Source organism: Capricornis sumatraensis, chromosome 2 (assembly GCF_032405125.1).
Source record: "Capricornis sumatraensis isolate serow.1 chromosome 2, serow.2, whole genome shotgun sequence".
In the NCBI taxonomy this organism is placed as follows: Eukaryota; Metazoa; Chordata; class Mammalia; order Artiodactyla; family Bovidae; genus Capricornis; species Capricornis sumatraensis.
This window is the reverse complement of record NC_091070.1, coordinates 178,911,767-178,925,805: the sequence shown is the minus strand read 5'-3', so window position 1 is coordinate 178,925,805 and position 14,039 is coordinate 178,911,767. Positions and strand designations below refer to the sequence as shown.

The following is a 14,039-nucleotide window of genomic DNA, read 5'->3' as shown; positions in this document are numbered from 1 at the left end:
ACTCTTTAATTTTGCAGAAAAGCTTATGCAGTTACAACTGGCCGATCTACTGAGGCCGCTTAGCCGAGGTGACCCGGACTTGAATGAACCTTTCTTCAGTCATGGGTGGAATGAGGCGACCTATTTATTGAGTCACTTTTATTCCTTTATCATCAGTTGCAAATTGCATGACTCAAGGCTCATTAATGTTTTTCTAAAATTATCATGGGATTCCTGTCCTAATTCCTGGCTATCTTTAAGAATTAGAGATGGGGTGAATACTGAGCTTGTAAGATCATGGTCTCCAGTCTCGTTACTACTGAGGCTCTCTTTCCTTTGATCCAGATGGTGTGGTGGCTCGATTCTCCCAGTGCCTGGCTGAGTTTCGGACGTGGTTAAGAACCAACTGGTTGAGGTTCAATGCAGACAAGACGGATGTGATGCTGGTAGGCAGGGGCACACTTGGAGATTAAGGGAGGGAAAGTCCAAACTCCCTCAAGTATATAAATGTTATACTACTCTTCCAGTGTTTGAGAACGGTTGATGGGCCAATAATTTCCAGAGTTTGGATGAGATTTAAAAATCATGTCAACAATATTATCCAAATACCAGTTTGTGATAATTTGATAAAATGGAGCCACTGGATAAAACTGTATGTAAAAATTACGAAAAGGAAAACCAGAACTGTTCTTTGCAGAACCAAAGGGCTATTATATACGTGTTTTGGGGTGGTGTTAATAAAAATCAAACCGAGAAAAAGATGATGCTAATTGTCGCATAGATGTGGGACTTACAATGTGATGCATTACTGCTTTGTAATTTACATGCCTGCTATGGTAAAGGTAAAACTCTCTATCTAAAATGTCATTTTTAAAAATAGGTGAAGTTTTTTGACATTTAGGTATTCTCAATCGAATTAGTATTTACCCATAAATTTTTACCTGCACATCATGTGCAGGCTGTCAGTTTTAAATAAAAATTTAAGGAAATGGTCTCAAAAGGGACTCTGAAAATTGTTAGATACAGAATTTGGTTTTAGGGTTTTGAATGTACTGTGTTAATCTATTTCATTCAAACAGCCCCAGAGTCTAAATTGTTGCAAATTATTTTCTTGATGCATTTTGAGAGGTACTTTTTTGAATTGCATAACGTGTATATAATATTCCTTATATCTGAATCAGGTATTGGTCCTGAATAAAAGGATATATTTCTTAGGTACATGTAAATTGCCAGGTTTATTTATTGGTTAGTTTGGGGTACTGGTTGAAGAAAAATTGAGACTTTAAAATGCTTTTGTTAAAAGCAAAATAACTTTGAAGGGTTTGTGTATGTGTGTATGTGTGTGTATTGTAGCCTCTATAAAACTTAAATAACTTTTTAAATGGAATATGCAGTCACTTGCTTAAAAATAGTTTGCCAATATAATAGCAGTTTTGAATAACTTAATGTGGTAAAAGTTAATGTAAGTTTGCCTGAACACAAGGAAGCCTTTAGGTGGGGAATGGGAGCTAAAGAGGCATTTATTCAGGCTTTGTAGTGACTTTTTTTGTTTTGGGACATTAGCCACAGTTCTTACATATAATTAAGCACACCTTTTTGCTTAACTGTAAACGTTTTACTACACAATTCTAACAGAACTACCATTTTGGATATCACAATAATAAGGACTATAAACTGTAATAATTTTAAACAGCTCATATTTAATGGTGAATTTTCTCATGGCTTCAACTTTGTAATGTCCCCTTTTCAGCTCCTTTAGTATCAGTAGTCTTTTAAGATTTATTTTTTGTTAACCCAAGTATAAATATTGAGTGTTTATATTTGCATACAAAGAAGACATCTGTTGAATTAATCCAAAGTGCTGAAGAACTCAGGGTAAGGGGTGACAATAACAAGGAGGTAGACTCTGGTTTGATAAAAAGAAGAATGTTCCAAACATTAGAGGTTTTTCAGAAAAGAACAGCCTTTTTATGAGACGGTGAGTACATTGGGGGTGTTTAAGCATAGGCAGGAAAGCCTGGTAGTGGGGAAACAGTATGAAGGATTCCTACCTAGAAAGTTTAGAAATTGACTAAGACCTCTAAGGTCACATCCAACATTAAGATTCTGTGACTAATGAATAGTTAATTTATACATATTTGATACTGAAGAGGTATACAAGAGTTTTGAGAAAGACTTTGTGTTCTTTAAGACCCAGGTTCGATCCCTGGGTTGGGAAGATCCCCTGGAGAAGGAAATGGCAACCCACTCCAGTACTCTTGCCTGGAGAATCCCATGGACAGAGGAGCCTGGCAGGGTACAGTCCAGGGGTTGCAAAGAGTTTGGCACAACTGAGCAACTAACACATGACATGATGACATGACAAAATGGCTCCTAATTTTTTTTTTAATAAGCATTTTATTTTATTTTTTGGCCACGTGGTACTGCACGCACGTCTTTAGTTACCCAACCAGGGATTGAACCCATCCCTTCAGCATTGGGAGCATGGAGTCTTAACCACTGGACCACTAGCTAGGGAAGTCCCTCCTAAAAATTTTTAAGATAAGTATATCACTAGAAGGAGAAGGCAATGGCAGCCCACTCCAGTACTCTTGCCTGGAAAATCCCATGGACAGAGGAGCCTGGTAGGCTTCAGTCCATGGGGTTTTGAAGAGTCAGACATGACTGAGCAACTTCACTTTTACTTTTCACTTTCAAGCATTGGAGAAGGAAATGGCAACCCACTCCAGTGTTCTTGCCTGGAGAATCCCAGGGACAGCAGAGCCTGGTGGGCTGCTGTCTATGGAGTCACACAGAGTCGGACATAACTGACATGACTTAGCAGCAGCAGCAGCATATCACTAGAATAAGATAGGAGGTGGGTAAAACTATACTGAATTCAATATGTGAACAGTGACTTACAACATTGGAGCTGTTTCTCTTTTCCTTTAGAATATCTGAATCAAAAAAAAAATCACTTAACCCACATTTACCAAAAAAAATGTACAGGGAGTTTTTTTCCCTTAAACGATAATGCCACTTAAAAATAGTAAAATTGATGCACAGTATTAATAAACTTGAAGTCATTTATCAGTAAAATGGATACCCATTCAAGTATGTCCTAGATCCTGATATTCCTGACAATTTCAGTAGCTTAAGGGACTGTGAGCCCCAGCTCTTTATCACAGTCAGGATTCTTGTTGATAACTGAAGAATTGGAGATTCTTCAAGCAAATTATTCCTATGCCTTGCATTTTGACAGTACTGTTTAATCTTCCTTTTGATAACCCGCTAAATTTCATATATTAGCTTTCCCATTTAAATGGATAATCCTCCTTTAATCCAGTTGTTTTATAAAGCCTGAGTTTCTACCTCTAGGCCCCTTATTCTTATCTTTACCCACCTCAGTTCTATGCATATCTATTGTTCTTTGCCTTCACAGCCGTTTCCATCAAGCATCTCAAAATGAAAAGTGTTGGAACTGACTTATAAAAGTCATTTCTGTTTCAAATCAGAAGGACTAAGGTAATTCAACAGGGTAACTCTTAGAAACTATATACCTATGCTAAAATATTTATTCCCCCAAGGAATCCTGAAAAACACTTTTATATAAGTATTCTAAAAAATAAAGTGAAAATTCTGTACAGTACAGTTAATGGTAAAAATTGTTTGTAGATTTGGGAACCTTAAAGTTTTCCTTTCTCTTCTTTCCCTTGCTTTTCTTTCAGTAGAAAATGTGCATCAGATGTTTATGTTTAATTGGTTTACAGACTGTCTGTGGACTCTTTTCCTGTCATATTACCAGGTAATGTCCTTTCACTTAGCAGCTACTTCATATACCTATAAATGCACAAAATATTTATGCACAAATTATTACTGGACATAATTTCAAGTTAAATGTTGAATCTTTGAAAAAAGAAACTACTTAATAGAATCTAGAATTTTAAGGGAATACAAATAATCTAAAACAGTCTTCCCCATATTTCATTGTAAGTTTTGTTTTAAAGAAAAATTGTATACGTTCACACTTACGTAACATATTGTGCTGGCAAAGCATTATTTGGAGGGAACAAATAAGTTTCATATTGAATTGGTTGATTTTGGAAGTCATTTTTGAAATTGCATTAAGAAGAACCCTTGAACATTTGGGGGAAAACGGTCTTTATGAAATAAGACTTACTAACTTCTGGTTTGGTAAAATGTGTTAGTACACGTTTTAATATCATGTTTGCATTACCCAGTATCTGCCATAGTAATGGAAGTGAAACACGTTTGTTATTTTGCAATCATTGGCTCTGGCAATCATCAGAATTGGCACCAAAGCCAGTTGGCAGATCTCGGCCAATACAATAAACTTTTAAATTGCAGGCATTTCAGGCACTGCACATAAGCAAATTCTCCACCTAAGCAGTCGAGTTGGAGATTATATCTATTAAAGAGCAGCTTTTCAGTGTTTCACATTTAGAAATGTTATCTAGTGCAGAACCATTGCACACGTTAGTACTGGCATTGCAGAAGGTGTGTAAGGAAAAGCAAATGACACATGAGGATGGCAGTCTACCCAGTGCAGTCCCTTTTCTTAATCCCTGCTGTGACCTGTAAAATTTTGTTATATGGGATTTTACAATTTCTGTCGGGAAAGATCCAAGAGAAGTACCCATCAAGGGATAACCGCTTTCAAAGCGCACTGCTTGACGTTGCAATCACAGCAACATCCGTTTTTCCAACAAATGGGACTTCAAAAAAGGCCTACGCGTAAAATATATCGTATCTTTTCCCCAGCGATATGAATGCTGGACGTGTCTCCTTTGGCTAGTTTCCTTGACCTCTGGTCCCTAGAGCCCGCTCCCGGGCAGGGGTCGCGGATCCTCTGGGCGGGGATGCCCACCTCCCGCTCTACACCCACCTTGGCTCCGCCTCCTCGGCGCTCCTCTGGGGGAGGGCTGCCTCGGGGCCGCGCGCGCTCCTGTTGCCGCGCGCGCGTTCTGGCCTTTTCCCTCCAGTCCCGCTGAGCCCCAGCGCCGCGAGGGGGCGGAGTGGGGTGTGGTGGGCGCGCTCGGGCGGCTCCTGCGCGTTCCCGCCGAGGCAGCGGCGGCGGGAGCGGCAGAGGCGGCGGAGGCTGGAGTCCCGTTGCCGAGTCTCACATCCGGGTTCTGGCCGTGACCCAGCTGCGGCCGCCGCGGAGATATGACCCGTCAGTACGGCAAATATGGCGGAGGTAAGGGAGTGAGCTCCCCCTCCCCGTCCCGGAGCCGGGCGCCCTCAGGTTCGGGCCGGGGAGGAGTGGAGTGGGCCTGGCTAGGGAGGCCGAGCCCTGCTGGCGCCACTGCCCACCTGTTGTCCAGAACAGGCCGCGCTCTGGGCGGGAGCCTTTCGTGGAACTTAGTTGGGATGGGTCTGTGGGAAGGAGAAAGTGGAGGCGTAGTTGGACTTCGGGGGCACTTTAAAGGGTCGAGGGCGGCGTAGCTGTGCGTACAGAGAGGGGCGAGGTGGGGTGGGGGGCGCCCGCGAAGTAGGGGCGCCTGTGGCGCAACTTCACCGGCCGGTGCTAGGGGCCGAGAGAGGAGCTGCTGCTTCCTCTTGTGAAGTTTCTTCCCTCTCTAACCGAGATGCTGTTGCGCCCTACCGCGTCACCCCCATCGGTTTGCTACTGACATTCCGCCTGTGTTGGGGAAAACGTAAGGAAAACGGCCTCTGATTAACTCTGATTTTCTTGATGGTGACCAAATGAGCGTGGAGAAATGAACCTGGTCTTTTCGCAATCCGTCACTCTAGGTTAGGACAGCCTCCCCATTTCTTCAAACATTCCCCCTTCCCCGCCCCGTAGAACCTCTTTTTCTCTGTTTATATTTCAGAAGAGTTGCTTTCTCCCTTTCTTAACCACTTTCCGGGCGTTTCACGCCTTTGCGAATCGAGGCTTTCTATTCCTGCCTTTCTCTTTCAGTTTTTTCCCCGCTTAGGGAAGATTTCCTCCCCTCCCCCTCCTCCCCCCCCCCCCGCCCCAGTTTGCTCTTTTTCTAGTAAACGAGTTCCCAAAGCCCCCTTTCTTTAGTGGCGATTGTTTTACATTTTGGGGCCTTAAACCCCCATGTTGGGGTAGACAACCTCTGTTGATTAATCTTCATTTAGTATATACTACTGGAGGTTAAAATTTTTGCCCCTGATGTAAACCCATAAACATTTGACTTTTTTAAAATACATTTTTTCTCCCTTACCATCAGAAGAATTTCGATGTTCTTTACTCCCTGGAGTTGAAGAGGTGGTATATTTGGATTTCCGTGTCTTCCTTGAGTAGAGCCACTTTAAATGTTGGCAAAGACATTTTTTTCTTTTGAGAATTATTTTCATTGTCTCAGGGGCACCTAAAAACAGATTTAGGAAGTAGGTAATTATATATACCGTCCACCCCCTATTTTTGTCTTCATTATTTGCTAAATGAAGCCAATGGTGAGTACACGTTCATCAATACCGTAATACTTCCTTTTTAAATCTTGGAATTCAGAAAAATAGATTTTGGAGAAGAATGTTAATTTGGTGACCTGTTTAAGTACCTGTTGAGTGGAGGGACCCAAAGCTTAAGAGTTTTCTGGAGTGGCTCTTAGGGTGCTCCTTCCCCTTGGTGTATGGAAACTGACTTTATGTTCTGGAGTATTTGCTATTTAAAAGGAATAGCAGGATTGATTGCTGCCAGTATTTTTAAAATTTTAATATTCTGATATAAAAATAAATTTAGGTCTTAAGATTTACTTCCATTTCTTTTGCTCTTTGTGATTAAAGAGTTGTATTCCAAGGAACACGAATTGGAGAAAACATAGTACTTTGTATTTCACTTAATGTGACTGGATTTATTCCACTGAGCTGAAAGATATTTAGTCCTGATGAGGTTCTTAAGGGCTTGTTTCCTTCGTGTGTAAAAGGGGAAGGGATTCTGTGTACCTGGCTTTACATATATGTTGTCAAATAGTCTTCAGTGAATGCCCATTAGGTAAGCAGCGCTGTGCTGTAATAGGTGATGGGGTTTCTTGCCTCGTGGTGCTGCTCAGGATGGTTTGAATTTTAAGTTTTTTAGTCACATTTTTAAAGCAGGATATTACTGAAGGAAAATATCTTAGTGTATGAAAATACAGTGAAATTTAAATAAGTTTTTTTTTTTAACTTAGACATTTTAACTACTACCACACTGAAAACAATATGTAAATAAAAGCATTTTAACATTTTTCTTTTAGAGTTAAAGATGATTGTATTCATTAGTGATTGAGTCACTGATCGTTAATAATTTCAAGTGGACATTTTAGTTACCTTAAAAATCGCATCACTTGGAGAATGGAACTTTCATGTTTTGTAGGAACACACAGATAGTTCAATTTGAAGAAAATTTTAAAAACCCTGAAATTTGTTTCCAGTGCATTTTAGTGACCTAGTTATCTTTTAAAAGTTAATCTTTCATGTTCTTCAATTACTTGTAGATGGTTTTATTTATAATGAATTTTGAGGAAGAGTGGAGGAAACTTCTTCATCTCTGTCCTACAGAAAATCTAGAACCAGTGAAGTAGTGAAAATGAATTTGTAGTTTTCCTATCTGAATATTTTAGAAATTAGAATGATTTTAGAGACTAGTCATTTTAAAAATTAGGCGAAGGAGAAATGCTTGATTTATAGAGTACTTTTATTTGAACTCCAGAGAGATTTTTTTTTTTTAATGCTGCCGATATAAAGCATGTGATAAAATAATTCAAATGCCAAGCTCTTTGCACTTTTGGTTAAGTAGACGCTAACTGGTGAAATAACAGTAAGTGCAAAGTGACAGTATGTGTTCATTTGATAAATCTGAAGGGAAAACAGGTCATTGAAGAAACATGTCTCTGGAGAAAAATGTAGGTATTATGCTTCTGGGCTTTTTTGTTGTTGTTTCCTGCCTAGAGTGACCCTGATCTTGTTTTTCCAAAAAAATATTTGATTCTTAAATACTGTTTGCTTCAGATGTGTACAGAATACTAATTTTTCATACTTGATCTGATCATCTTAGTCCATAATAAGTATGTCATGCTTATTAAAATTGTAGTAACATTTAAAACATATATAACATATACGGAAGTAATGACATTTGCTCCATTTCTTAATACTTTCTGGTAATATTTCTCCCTGCTTATTATCCCCTAAAATTATTAATCAACCTTTGAAAAGGAGGCTCTCCTAATCACACTTAAAGGAAATTACAGGGTAGTGGCAGTTGTACAAAGGCAGTGAGGAAGAAAGAATAAGAGGAAAAAATAGTCCTTTGAGTTTTATAAGGAATGTGGTGTACAGACCTTTGGGAATGAACAATTTCTTTTATTTCAGAGTTTGTAAACACATAAGCTACTCTTCTTTCAAGGGAAAAAAGATCATAGCATAGAAAAAAGATCATAGCATAGTTTAAGACCTGTCTTTTCACCTAGGCCATATTGTTGTCTCATAAAAAGAAGAAAATTTAATGGATTCACTATTTTGTGTTGGTTTTAAGTACTTTAGTATTGCCCAAAATAATACATCGTATTTAGTCACTCATATTTATCCCTTTCTGTTAAAAACAGACTCCTTGTGTAATATTTTTCAAGGGTATTTGGATTTTGTTTCTTAAGGAAATAGGATCATCTTGAATGCTGTTCTTGATAGTGTTAATTTTTACTCTAAACAAAACTTGTTTCACTGCAATGAATTCAGACCTAAAATAATTATGCCAGTAATGGAAAAAAAAAATTTTTTTTAGTGTTTATACTTACAGAACTATTAAGGATTTATCCAGCATGCTTAATGCCCATGATGAAAGTTTAAAAAGCTTAATTCAAAAGAAATAATAGTCAAAGTGCTTGATAAGGTAGGAAAGATTAGCTGGGAAATAATAGAAGTGAATTTCTTTCAGAGAATTCTGGAGACTAATCATTTTCCCAAATAATTAAAAAATGCAACATTGCCATTGAAACTTCAGCATGTCATGAAAAGTAACCAGCTATACAGAAATTTCTTGCATGAAGTTCAGATGGAGTCACTGTTTATTTCTAAAGATTTCTAAACGGTTTCAAAAAATCATTGCAGTGATTAAGTTCGCATACCAGTTTTTACTGGGGACCACTCTGTTTGACTTATGCTGTGGCTTAGAATGTTATGTTTATGTTGTATGAAATTCATAAAGTAGCAACCTCCAAAAGCTTTTTGCAAATTAGATTTTTTCCGCAATAGCCCTAGATTTAAAAAATAATACATTGAGAATAGTCTTAAACATATCCCATCCATGAAGCTAAATACTCCTCAGTAGTGTTAATGTTTTTTGAGCAGTTCATAAAAAAGTAAAGAACTTAGATCTCAAAGGAAATTGAACTAAACCTGAAGAGGTCTAAATCTTTTCATTCTGAAGGAAAATGAAACTGAGAGTTTATGTAGTTTGTCCTGGGTTGTGCTGTTCGTGTAGTACAGTCAAGACTGGAACATAGAAGACTTCTGAATTGCTAGTGCTTAGTAATAGCAGTTCATCCTCTATAAATTATTACTGTTGTAATAAATTTTCTAATTTTAACTCCAAAACTTTCTTAACCAGCAGTTACGTGATTTAATTTTGTGTGAAGGAAGAGGGATGGTGGGCTCTTGGCACAGTCTCCCTGCCCTCTCTCCACCCTATAATAGGGCCCCTAACTCCTTTCTGTCTTCATCCCTATCACTGTGAGCATCTATTATCTGCATTACTAAGTAAGTGATATTAATACTTAAATAGTGGTGGAATTGGTTTGTGGGAAAAAATTAGTTAAGACAGTTATACTCACTGAAAATGTGTTTTTGATTGTCTTGGATAAAAGAATCTAATTCGTGTTTTTACTACCTTATTTATGTTTTAGTAATAGTGATATTCTGGTTTATCTTTTGTTTCTTTGGTATATGGGATATTTCTTATCATGGTCTAAAAATATACAGAAGAGAAACATTTGAACAAATTTGAGGCACTGAATATTTGTTACAACTATTAGCAGCTTGATCAACTAAATCAAGTATATGAGCGTAGATACAAAAGTTGCCATAAAAGTTAACACAGTTCTTTCTGATTCTTTGATTTAGCCGATTCATACCCTCTCTGCTGTTTTCCATCTCAGATAAAACAATTATGTATGTACCTAAAAGAAAATTACGTTATTTTTAAAATTATATAAACTTGTTTTTAAAAAATAATGGCAAATACTAAGTTTTCTTGAAAATCTAAAACTAAGAGAAGAAAATGAAAATGGCTCATAATTCCGCTGTATAATCTCCACTGACTTTCTGTTTAAAAAACAAAGAATAATGCTTGCAAGTGGTTAAAAAATTCTGGCAGTACTGAAAGGCATAAAATGAGAAACCTTCTTTCCCAACCCATGTTCTAGAGGCAACTTGTTAACAGATTTTTGTGTATCGTTTAGGGGAAAAATTTATGTACCAGCCCAATTTTCCCCTTCCTCTACACTTTTCTTTTACTCCTAATATAGCTATCTGTTTATAGACACATACACACGCACATGTTTTAGCAGTTTTCCCTCAGTCAACACAAGCAGAACTGTCTCATTCTTTTTAGTGAATTAGTAATTTCGTTTGCTTGGAAAAACTATGTTTCATTTCTAACTAGTTAAATAATGGACTTAAATGTTTTCCCATCTTTTTGCTATAGACAACTCTGTAGTAATAACTGAGATACACATATCTTTATGTACTTTTTTAGTTATATCAGTAGGGTAAGTTCATGTTGGCGAGGTGATCTGCAGAACACTTTAACTCATATTTCTATCAGTAATAAATGAGCATGTTTTAAGTACATTTTAATCCCCAAGGTAAAAAAATCTTCTTTACTGATTGCATTTTATAATTTTAGATTTTTCTGAAAATAAGTATTACAAATGTTTAGCTTTAGTTGTAGTTTTTCCCCATCCTTTCTGATTTACTGTAATCATTAATGGTAGATGTTGCAGGTTTTCTGGAGGGTATTGTTAGATACCAGTTCCTAATGAGACAGAAATAATAGTCTGACATGACAGATGACAACTTGCAGTCACATTTTAAACATGCTTTGACTAGATGAAAACCATTTTTTTTTAAAAAATAGAGGGGAGGGAGGAGAGAGTTTTTTTTGTTGTTGTTGTTGTTTTTACATATTTAATAGTTGTTTCCTTCAGAAATATAGAAGGAATTAGGTCCTAGGCTTTACCTTCACCACCTGTTGTGGAACCTTTATCAAGTCAGTTTTTCTCCCTGGGTTTGCTAATCTATAAAATGAGGTAGGTGGGGTAGGTTTTTATTGCCATGTTCATGATCAAGTAAATTTATGCATTTGGAAATATGTAATACTATATGAACATAAGCTGGTTCTGCTATTACTTTAAAGATCTAAATTAAAAATGCCCTCATTTCATACTAAAATTTCTGGTATTATACTAAACACATTTATATGTATTTATATACTAAACTCATAATGAAAGATGATCAGTTTGTTTGTTGGTGGGCAAAAGTAATGCTTACAGTATAAACTGTTTTCAAATGCCTGTTTTCCAGAAGTTGATCTTTGATTTAATTGGATATAATGGACTTCCCTGGTGGCTCAGTAGTAAAGAACCTGCCTGCCAGGGAAAGGAGATGCGAGTTCGATCCCTGGGTTGGGAAAATCCTCTGGAGGAGGAAATGGCAACCCACTCCAGTATTCTTGGCTGAGAAATCCCTTGGATAGGGAAACCTGGTGGCTGTAGTCCAGGGGATTGCAAAAGACTCAGACATGGCTTAGTAACTGAGCGTGTGTGCATGCATGTGGGTGCAGGCCCACACACACACTCTCACTCTCTCCCTCCCCCCCTCCCCCCTCCCTCACCAGTCTCTTGCCTGTAGATATATAGGCAAACCATTCCTGCTTCCCCTCCCCCAGTGCTAATCCAGGTATACCATCCATCAAATCATGCTTCTTAAAACAGCCTAGTATGCCTTACATACCATGATTAGTGCTATCTTTGAGCACTGAGTGTTCTATTTTATGCCAGCTATATGTATAAATGCTATCAGTCGTTTAACATTTGGCATCTTAATGAATAGAACATATTTTAGACCTTTTTCAGAGCATTACACTGGTAACTGTTTACCAGTAAAACAAAACTCAGTATGGTATTTATTCACATTTAGCACAGTTTGAGGAGTTTTACAAACTATACAGACCCCAGTTGCAATTCAGTCTATTACTGCCAATATCTAATAACATCAGTGAAAGTGTACCTTTTATTCTTAAGTAGAATAACTTATTTTTTTTATCAGAAGACTGTTAAATGGAGTAATTATTTGAGTGTTCAAAAAGAACCAAATGCTCAAAGAGCCATTTCTTTTAAGCTAGTTTGAAAGATGTGCTGGTTTCTCTTGTTTAAGCCTTTCAGACCTATTTCAGAAATTTACTAAAAAAGGAAAAACGGCCATTGTAAGGCTACTCTGTGTATAGTGAACCTAGGACCAGATGAAGATAATCAATAACTTTGCTGTAACCTTGGATAGAGAGAGGTTGTGCTTAAACTTGGGAAATAAAGTTTGAAGTGAAAGTGGATTAATATTTTTCAGTGTTGATTTACTGTGTAATATGTGTGGTGGTTTAATCCATTTTGAGCTAGAAGTGAGCTAGAACTGTTTAAAAGATGTTGTTCAGTTTCCCAGTCATGTCTGACTGTTTGCGACCCCATGGACCGAAGCACACCAGTCCTCCCTATCCCTCACCATCTCCCAGAGTTTGGCCAAGTTCGTGTCCATTGTATTGGTGATACCATCTAGCCATCTCATCCTCTAACATTCTCTTCTTCAATATCAAAAGATGTTAAGCAAGCTAAAAACTCTTTTCTATAGTTACATTATTCTCTGTTACCCTACTCCACAGCTTCCCGTTAGAGGAACCAAATTTAAAAGTAGCACTGTTTTGACTCTCTGTGGCAGTTCAAGATGGTGGTGTTACACTTGAAAATGTGTAATACTGAATAATGGTCTTTTGTTAAAATGACTCAATGCTATAGACAAGAACCATTCTCTTGTAAGAATTAAAAGGAACAAATAGGAACCTTGGAAAAGTATGCCTTAAAACAATGTTAAGTCACCATGTAGACGCTAGAATGTCACACTTAAACGGCAATAGCGTGATGTAGACTGTTTTCAAAACGGAATTTTTAATATCTCATAAGAATTTATCTTAGAGGCCTAGCTTTTGAAAAATTGGGCACTTTTTGTCTTTTCAATTTTGTTCCTGCCTTTCTGCTCCATATCTTAGTAGAAAGAAGGAAAATACTAGACTATCCGTATCTTTTTGCTAGTACTTCTGAACTTCCAGCATCTGTGACTTCTGATGAGCCTGAATAGACAGCTTGGAATGAATAGGCAACGTTTTAGTTAAAAAGATTTTGTCACTTGAGGCCTCTTTTAAATTTGTGTTCTTGAATTTATCGTATAGAAGTTGATGTTTCTAGATGGCTTGTTTATAACTGTTGAATTAGCTGGATTACAATAAAACACAGCCACAAACTGTCTAGTGGTGGTAACACTAAAATAATTTGCTAATAATTTTATCTTTAAATTTTCCAGATGTTTGTGGTTAAATTTATAAGAGGTAGAATGGTACAGTAGGAGTGCTGTAATAGGAAAGTCTTTGTGATCTTCTATTAGATAACCTTCCTGGATTGACCTTGTAAGATTGCTGACTTTGTGGTAATTTAAAAGTATGTTGTGTGTTAGTAAAGGTAATGTTTGTACTTAAGTAACATTTAAATTTTTCCTTCTGCTTTCTTACAATATAGTTTTTATTCTAAATAACATCTTAAATTATTTCTGCCTCCCTTCTCACACTCATTTTAAGCCAGAGAACAGCTTGATAGCAGACCTTGGGTTTAATTTTCCCTGTATTGATGGGAGAGAATATTTTAGAGAATTCAGAGATCTGAAATCGTATGTTCTGTGCGTGTGCTAACTCACTTCAGTTTGTCTGACCCTTTGCGACCCTGTGGACTGTAGCCTTCCAGGCTCCTCTGTCCATGGAATTCTCCAGGCAAGAATACTGGAGTGGGTTGCCAGGCCCT

The 14,039-nt window shown here is 37.5% G+C and overlaps 1 protein-coding gene across 5 annotated transcripts in view; it reads left to right on the top strand.

Annotated features, from left to right (window-relative positions):
- Nucleotides 1–14,039, top strand: part of MIER1 (MIER1 transcriptional regulator) — a 65,118-nt gene that overhangs the window by 827 nt on the left and 50,252 nt on the right. The window contains exons 2-3 of one of the 5 annotated variants that reach the window (XM_068963901.1): nt 325–425; nt 3,690–3,763. In XM_068963901.1, coding sequence (XP_068820002.1) covers nt 325–425; nt 3,690–3,763 — 175 coding nt within the window. Of the gene's footprint in view, nt 1–324; nt 426–3,689; nt 3,764–5,068; nt 5,177–14,039 lie in introns of those variants that run through there. The other 4 variants (XM_068963902.1, XM_068963905.1, XM_068963903.1 and 1 more) reach the window with 4 other exon arrangements.